The sequence below is a fragment of the Bos javanicus genome, chromosome 11 (assembly GCF_032452875.1).
Source record: "Bos javanicus breed banteng chromosome 11, ARS-OSU_banteng_1.0, whole genome shotgun sequence".
Taxonomy (NCBI): domain Eukaryota; kingdom Metazoa; phylum Chordata; class Mammalia; order Artiodactyla; family Bovidae; genus Bos; species Bos javanicus.
In genome coordinates, this window is record NC_083878.1 from 93198122 (window position 1) to 93207242 (window position 9121).

General features: G+C 44.6%; 1 protein-coding gene across 1 annotated transcript; it reads left to right on the plus strand.

Annotated features, from left to right (window-relative positions):
• Window positions 1–7886: 7886 nt before the first annotated feature.
• LOC133256563 (olfactory receptor 1J4-like) lies at window positions 7887–8828 on the plus strand. The gene has a single exon (XM_061431352.1). It carries the CDS (start codon window positions 7887–7889, stop codon window positions 8826–8828), a length of 942 nt encoding a protein of 313 aa, XP_061287336.1.
• Window positions 8829–9121: the final 293 nt, after the last annotated feature.

Below are 9121 nucleotides of genomic sequence, written 5' to 3' on the forward strand. Positions count from 1 at the left end.
GTCTATGATGAGTACTTTAAAAAATGGAAGGAATTTTTGAAAGTGAGAATCTGAGGGCATTATTCTGAAAGCCTGGGATGAGTCTGGGAGTGGAAATATTTTTGTTTTCTACCAAGTTTCCACTATTCACTTATTGGGGACCTGCTTCTCAGGAACCATGGGATAACAACATACCCTGGCCCAGTGGTCAAATAGGGTGATTATAACATACAAAGTTAGTCTTCATGTTAGGCTAAACTCCGTTTTATACAGTGTCCATGTGATTTTTTTGGAATGGAATCAGATTCAAAAATGGAATTTTGAGGCTAAAATAAGTACCTGATTGAGGTGGATGGTTCGGTGGGCAGCCAGTCTACTGATTTCACTTTTCATATCCAGATATCTTCTCATCTTTTCTTTTTTTTTTAATCTGTTCTTCATCCTGTACCAAATTGGTTAGGTTCACATATCAGAAAGATGATCTTTTTGACCTTCTAGCCAGTGATAAGCATGAAGAGTTGAGAGGAGGGACAAAGAGCAGATTACTCTAGGTTTTAAAGGGGTCAACCATTTTCTTGATACTGCTTCTCATCCCTGCTCCTTTCTCAACCTCTGTCTCAGTACTTTTCTATTTTTCTCTGTTTCCCATCATAGAAGGCAGAATTGCCAAGACACACTGTGGCAGGAACTCTCTTGGTTGGGGAAACCTGTCTGCTAGCTTCTTAGAGGCTTGAACTCAGCTCTCCTGGCCTCCTCTGGTTCTGTACTGGTGAGGGAGCTATGATGTGCTTATTACAACCTGCTCCCTTTAGAGTGTTTGCTCTATGACTTCTCTAAGTACAGAAATCACAGTGGCTAGCAAAACGGAGTGTAGCTACCCTCAAGGGGGCAGGGGACTCTTAAGGAGGCTATTTTCAGAGCTTTTTAAACTTATCATGAAGTCTCCAGGACATACTTTGAAAGTGAAAGTGTTAGCCACTCAGTCATGTCTGGCTCTTTGGGACCCCATGAGTCCCACACTGCAGCCTGCCAGGCTGCTCTGTCCATGGGATTATCCAGGCAAGAGTACTGGAGTGTATTTCCATTTCCTTCTCCAGAGATCTTCCTGACCCAGGAGATAAACCCATGTCTTCTGCATTGCAGGCAGATTCTTTACTCTCTAAGCCTCCAGGGAAGCCCATAGTTTCCTCAACTGTGGGTAATCAGAGGTCATAGAACATTGTGTGTGTGTGTGTGTGTGTGTGTGTGTGTGTGTGTGTGTGCGTGTGTTTGGTGTATAAGGAATGGGTTCTCCAGGAAGCTGACTTTGAAATGGAGATTAGCATGCAGAATGTTTATTAGGTCTTGCTCTTGGGTTGGTCTTCCCAGGTGGTACACAGGTAAAGAATCTGCCTGCCAATGGAGTTCAATCCTTGGGTTGGGAAGATCCCTTGGAAATAGAAATGGTAAACCACTCCAGTATTCTTGGCTGAAAAATTTCATGGACAGAGGAGCCTTGTGCCTTATAGTCCATTGAGTTGAAAGAGTTGGGCACGACTGAGTGACTGGGCATGGACATTCTTGGGATAGCTTTTCATTTTTTGGCCCCACCACAAAACATGCAGAATCCTAGTTCCCTGACCAGGGATGAAACTAGCACCCCTGCAGTGGAAGGACAGAGTCTTACCCACTGGACCACCAGGGAAGTCCCCTAGGGAGTACTCTTGGGATCAGTATCTGGTTGGATAGAGGGAGAAGTTGGGTTGTGATGAAGTCCCACTGAAGGTCCCAGCTGATCCTACTGGGAATTTGGAAGCTCAAATGTCAAGGAGTATGGTTGACACTGCTGCTGACTGGATGTAGGCTGTCCTGGAAGGAAGCATTTTCTTTGGTGAAGCAGTTTCCTTCAGCCAAATTATCTCTAGAGAAAGCTTAAAGCTAAGGACTCTCTTACAAAGCAACCATTATTGAGCTACAGTGTAGTCATTGTTCATTTTGATCTGCCCTTACACAATGAGCTGACCCACTTGTAAACCATATTCAGACTTTCCCCGCCTCTGTCAGCTGGTTATAGGGAATATTCTATGCAGCCATAACTTTCTGATTGCTCTCTTAGATCCCTGGACCTAAAAATGAGACTGATGTGAAGGGGTCCCTGTATCTTTGTAGTGTTATCTCCCATCTTCAGGACTGAATGTGTCTTGCTAAAGCTCCAACTTGTTAGCAACTTCCTGGTTTTCTGATCCAATTACCATGATGTCATTGATTTAATGGGGCAGTGTTACATTCTGCATAATATCCAGATTGTCTGCATCTTTTCAAACTATATATTATATGTAATATATGTATTGTTGTTGTTGCTCAGTCCCTAAGTCATGCCCAACTCTTTGCAACCCCATGGACTGCAGCACACCAGGCTTCCCTGTCCTTCAGCATCTCCCAGAGTTTGCTCAGACTCATATCCATTGAATCGGTGATGCCATCCAACCATCACTGTCACCCCATTCTCCTCCTGTCCTCTGTCTTTTCCAGCATCAGGTCTTTTCCAATGAGTAGGCTCTTCACATCAGGTAGCCAAATTATTGGAGCTTCAGCTTCAGCATCAGTCCTTCCAATGAATATTCAGGTTGATTTCCTTTAGGATTGACTGGTTTGATCTCCTTGCTGTCCAAGGGACTCTCAAAAGTCTTCTCTAGCACCACAACTCGAAAGCATCAATTTTTCAGCTCTCAGCCTTCTTTTTAGTCCAACCCTCAAGAAGATATTAAGAAGAGGTGGCAAGAATACATAGAAGAACTGTACAAAAAAGATCTTCATGACCCAGGTAACCACAATGGTGTGATCACTCACCTAGAACCAGACATCCTGTCTGCAGTCAAGTGGGTCTTAGGAAGCATCTCTACAAACAAAGCTATTGGAGGCGATGGAATTCCAGTTGAGCTATTTCAAATCCTAAAAGATGATGCTGTGAAAGTGCTGCACTCAATATACCAGCAAATTTGGAAAACTCAGCAGTGGCCACAGGACTGGAAAAGGTCAGTTTTCATTCCAATCCCAAAGAAAGACAATGCCAAAGAATGCTCATACTACTGCATAATCGGACTCATCTCACACGCTAGTAAGGTAATGCTCAAAATTCTCCAAGCCAGGCTTCAGCAATATGTGAACCGTGAACTTCCAGATGTTCAAGCTGGTTTTAGAAAAGGCAGAGGAACCAGAGACCAAATTGCCAACATAAGCTGGATCATCGAAAAAGCAAGAGAGTTACAAAAAATCATCTATTTCTGCTTTATTGACTATGCCAAAGGCTTTGACTGTGTGGATCACAAGAAACTGTGGAAAATTCTTCAAGAGGTGGGAATACCAGACCACCTGACCTGCCTCCTAAGCAATCTGTATGCAGGTCAAGAGGCAACAGTTAGAACTAGGCATGAAACAACAGACTGGTTCCAAATAGGAAAAGGAGTATGTCAAGGCTGTAGATTGTCACACTGCTTATTTAACTTCTGTGCAGAGTACATCATGCAAAATGCCGGGCTGGAAGAAGCACAAGCTGAAATCAAAATTGCTGGGAGAAAAGTCAATAACCTCAGATACGCAGATGACACCACCCTTATGGCAGAAAGCAAAGAGGAACTAAAGAGCATCTTGAAGAAAGTGAAAAAGGAGAGTGGAAAAGTTGGCTTAAAACTCAACATTCAGGGGCCTGCAGACTCGGTGTATGGAGGCTAGGGCGTGGGCAGGCGGCCGGCGGCGGAGGACTGCTGAGGGCGCTGAGAGACCGCGTTGTGGCCTCGCGTGTCCCGTTCACGCCCGCCTGGCGCTGCGCCTGGTCGCAGCGGGGACTCGGCCGGTGCACCGCAGACTCCAGGCCTCTTGGCTGCGGCGGGCAGCGCTGCCCGCTCCGGGGAGACGCGCTGAGCACACCGAGGGTCGACCGCGAGGGTGACAGCGGTGCGGGGAGCAGAGCCCATGGAGCTGGCGGGCCCTGGGCAGAGCTAGCAGGCCCCATTGCTGCTGCTGCCATAGCTCCTGGAGGTGGTGGGGCCTGGGCAGCAGCTCCAGCCCGCCCCACCAGCGTGGTGGCTCCAGGCACAACGTGGTTCGAGGAGAGCCGACTGCCAGTGTTCAACCTGGACTACCCCCACGTGCAGATCCTCTTCCAGATCACCCTGTGGAACCTCCTGGCCTCCCTAGCCAAGATGGATTGCTGTCCACTGTAACCTCAGAAATAGTACAATCAGAAGTGAGAAAATGCATATTTGGCCATGTTGAATGATCCAGGTTTATGCTTTCGAATTGTGATGTTGGAGAAGATCTTGAGAGCCCCCTGCACTGCAAGGAGATCAAGTCAGTCAAGCCTAAAAGAAATTAACCTTGAATATTCATTGGAAGGGCTGATGCTGAAGCCAAAACTCCAATACTTTGGCCACCTGATGGGAAGAGCTGACTCACTGGAAGATTCTGAGGTGGGGAAAGACTGAAGGCAAAAGAATGTGGAGACAGAGGATGAGATGGTTGGATTGCATCACTGACTCCATGAACATAAGTTTAAACAAACTCTGGGAGATAGTGATGGACAGGGAGCCTGGTGTGCTGCTGTCCATGGGGTTGCAAAGTCATACACAACTTAGCAACTGAACAACAACAACTTGATTATCAGGAGCAATCAACTTTCTAGTGACTTGATCAAAAAGAAAGTTCTGTGGTGAAAGTTTCCTAAAATGATGACAATAGTGTTGTGTATATGCATGTGTGAAGTGGGTTAAGTAAATAAAAGAATGCAGCAGATTCAGTCCAACTTTGAAAAAAACAAAAACCTCAGCATTCAGAAAACTAAGATCATGGTATCTGGTCCCATTACTTTATGGCAAATAGATGGGGAAACAATGGAAACAGTGACAGATTTTATTTTCGGGGACTCCAAAATCACTGCAGATGGTGATTGCAGCCATGAAATTAAAAGATGCTTATTCCTTGCAAGAAAAGTTATGACCAACTTCAACAGCATATTAAAAATCAGAGACATTACTTTGCCAACAAAGGTCCATCTAGTCAATGCTATGATTTTTCCAGAAGTCATGAACGGTTGAGAGAGATGGACCATAAAGAAAGCTGAGTGCTGAAGAATCGATGCTTTTGAACTGTGGTGTTGGAGAAGACTCTCGAGAGTCCCTTGGGTTGCAAGGAGATCCAACCAGTCCATCCTAAATGAAATCAGTCCTGAATATTCATTGGAAAGACTGATGTTGAAGCTGAAGCTCCAATACTTTGGCCACCTGATGAAAAAAACTAGGTCATTTGAAAAGACCCTGATGCTAGGAAAGATTGAAGGTGGGAGGAAAAGTGGATGACAGAGGATGAGATGTTTGGATGGCATCACCAACTCGATGGACATGAGTTTGAGTAAACTCCAGTAGTTGGTGATGGACAGGGAAGCCTGGCGTGCTGCAGTTCATGGATTCGCAAACAGTCAGACACGACTGAGTGACTGAACTGAACTGATTGGAAAAATCATAGCTTTGGCTATATGGACCTTTGTAGGCAAAGTGATGTCTCTGCTTTTTAATACATTGTCTAAGTTTCTCATAGCTTTTCTTCCAAGGAGCAAGCATCTTTTAATTTCATGACTCCTGTCACCATCTGCAGTGATTTTGGAGCCCAAGAAAATAAAGTCTGTCACTGCTTATATTTTTTCCCTATTTATTTGCCATGAAGTGATGGGACCAGATGCCATGATCTTAGATTTTTGAGTGTTGAGTTTTAATCCAGCTTTTTCACAAAATATATATTTAATTTATATTTAAAATATATTTCAAACAATATATATAGTATTTATACACATGTACACCGTTTCATGCATGTATGAATGTGTGTACTTATATAATACGAGGTTATCTACATCCCATTGGTTCTCTTTTCTGTAGAACCCTGACTGAGACCCAACTTGTTACAAAAGTTGAGTCCATTTGGCTTCCTATGGTTTGGGGTTGCTACTTGAACTCTGTCATTCTCATTGCTGTCAGAGAGCTGAGTATCCTCCCATCATTCTTACTGATGAAGGAACAAGAGCCACTCCCAAAAGTAAAACATGCAAATGAAAGTCTTGTGTGCCTCTCCCTCATCCACAGCCTGCTTTTGGTTAGTTACTATCATAATTTAAAATAAATAAAGACTTAGTTTGGTGGGTCACACAGTGATGGCAACTGGCACAGTGATTAAGGGGAATGTTTCATTTGATAAATTGACCAGGTTATTAGTCCCCTAGACCAACTGGTTTTCAGGAAACTTGCTGGGCTTAGTGCTTTCACATACTGTATCTCATTTAACCCTCACAATAACCTCATGAACAAGGTACTATTATCAGATCTGAGGAACAGGATCATCCTTGCTCAGGGCACCCAGTGGGTAAGTGGCAGGAATGGTACTGATCTTGGGTCAGTCTGTGTCCAAGGCCCTTGGGATCAACCTCATCACCCTGCTTCTGTCTGAACAAGCCTCAGCCCCTCTGGGCAGAGATGATGAGACATGTAAGCTCTCCTAGTGGTCCTAGAATATGTGCTCTAAAGGAGACTGAGGCTAGTGATGTGGGAATATGCAAGGGCCAGGCTTTACTCTGTCTGGGTCATTCTGTGATGCACAGGGGGAGGGGAGGGGGCGGTGGCTAGCTCTATGCTGTGGGTCCTTCAGAAGCCAAGGTGACCATGGTCACTTCTGCTTTCTAAGGCGTCAACATTAACATCAAGGTCACCTTCTCCTGGGATGCGTTTCTAAGGCATCAACATTAACATCAAGGTCACCTTCTCCTGGGACTCCTGGGACTCAGCCCCTAATTACCTCTCCAGGGGAAGGCAGGAAATTAGGTAAATAGCTCAGGCAGGCTCCTTATCTAATCAGAGCTCAGGGTTGTTTTCCTGCTGGTATTAACCTGGTTGGTGAATGGGGATATTCTTGCTCACTTTTCTGCTGCTCAGAAACAGGCATGAAACATTCAGAAGATCCTCAGGTCATGAGAACTTCTTGTTCCTTAGATACTGGTTTCTTGCATAGCAAGTGAAGGCTCAGGAAACAGCCTTGAGCAGAGGTGTCTGAGCTCCCCAAGTATTGTCACAGGTCAGAGGAAGATGGAAAATCATCTCTTGACACTGAATGTATATGTCCATGCAGGAATGTGTGTGCACATATGTGTCTTTGTATTTGTATACCCAGTGTATTCAGTGGGTGACTGAATCGTGTATCAACTCTCTGTATGTAGGAAGGATTTAGATAGAATATAAAGGGATGAAAAAATCTTCCTGGTAGTGTGTGTGTGTGTGTGTGTGTGTGTGTGTACACACACATGCTGCCTAGGTTTATGTTTGTGTGTTTTAATTGACTGCATGACTGCATGTGTATCTGTGTGTATATAGTATGTGCTTTTTTGTGGGTTGTGCTTTGTCTCAAGGCTAGGTGTGATGTTTATGTCTTGTGTTGTATGTATGTGTTAGTTTGTTTGAAAGTAACACAAATCCTGACTGTTTTTAACCTAGAATGAGTATAGGTCATAAAGTGAATGGATGTTGGTCTCTGAGGTCTATGATTTGTGTGTCTGTGTGTGTGTGACTACATGTTATTTTCTGTTCTATTCCCAGTGTCAAGAATAGTGTCTAGAATATGGTTGAACAAATGAAGATATTTACATTAGTCTCCTTTGAAAGAAAGTCTCGTTTGCCACTGGAAATCTCATGCACTCTGTGACCAGAAGGATGCAGACAGAAAATTCCAGCAGAAAAATATGCAGTTTGTCTGAATTTTGATGCAGTCCCCAGGCAAAAAAAAAAAAAAAAAAAAAGCACATGGCTGTAATGTACCCATGGTGACAACAACCACTATGTCTCAGTCTTTGATATTTTCTACTCCCTTTATCCCCAGCAGAAATTAAGAAGAGAATGAGAAGGGAGAACCAGAGCAGCGTGTCTGAGTTCCTCCTCCTGGGGCTCCCCATCCAGCCAGAGCATCAGGGCGTGTTCTTCGCCCTGTTCCTGGGCATGTACCTGATCACGGTGCTGGGCAACCTGCTCATCCTCCTGCTCATCAGGCTGGACTCTCGCCTCCACACCCTCATGTACTTCTTCCTCAGCCACTTGGCCTTCTCTGATGTGTCTTTCTCATCTGTCACTGTCCCTAAGATGCTCGTGAACATGCAGACTCAAGATCAATCCATTCCTTATGCGGGGTGCATAGCACAGATGTATTTTTTTCTACTTTTTGTTTGTCTTGACAATTTCCTTCTTGCAGTGATGGCTTATGACCGGTATGTGGCCATTTGTCAGCCACTCCACTACACTACCATCATGAGGGGGGGGTTGTGTGTCTTACTGGTGGCTGGATCCTGGTTCTTCTCTTGTGTCCATGCCTTGCTGCATACTCTCCTTCTGTCCCGACTGTCTTTCTGTGCTGACAATAACATCCCCCATTTCTTCTGTGAACCAGCTGCCCTCTTAAAGTTGGCCTGCTCAGACATTTCCCTCAATGAGTTAGTTATCTTCACTGAGGGGGGCGTGTTTGCCTTCTTGGCATTGAGTGCTATTTTGGGCTCTTATATTCACATTGGAGCCACCATCCTGAGGGTCCCGTCCATCAAGAGAATCTGCAAAGCTTTGTCCACCTGTGGCTCCCACCTCTTTGTGGTGTTTTTGTACTATGGGACTGTTGCAATGATTTACTTCTTTCCTTCAACAAACAATTCCAAAGTCAAAGACACAATTGCTTCACTTATGCATACTGTGGTGACACCCATGTTAAACCCCTTTATCTACAGCCTGAGGAACAGAGACATGAAATCGGCCCTGGGAATTCTATACAAGAAGGGGATTATTTTTGCCAAGTAACAGTTACCCACTAAAGGATGCTTTCAGAGACATGTTCTGAAAAATTGTGTAGGCGACTGCAGTAGATTGCAAAAAGGGCCACAATATTTTGCAGCCCTCCCTTCCAAGTGAGAGTTTATTTCCCTACCCATTGAATCTGGGCAGGACATGTGACTTATTTTGATTAATAGATTCAGTGAAAGTGAGGTTGTGAGTGTCCCAAGCCCAGGTAGATTGTGTTCCTGCCACTCTCAGAACCTTGAGATCTCCAGGTGAACCAGTCCAAGTTGGACTGTGTGAAGATGTGGGACCAC

Excerpts from the sequence above, each read along its gene's own strand:
- LOC133256563 (XM_061431352.1), top strand. The coding sequence starts at position 7,887 with ATGAGAAGGGAGAACCAGAGCAGCGTGTCTGAGTTCCTCCTCCTGGGG.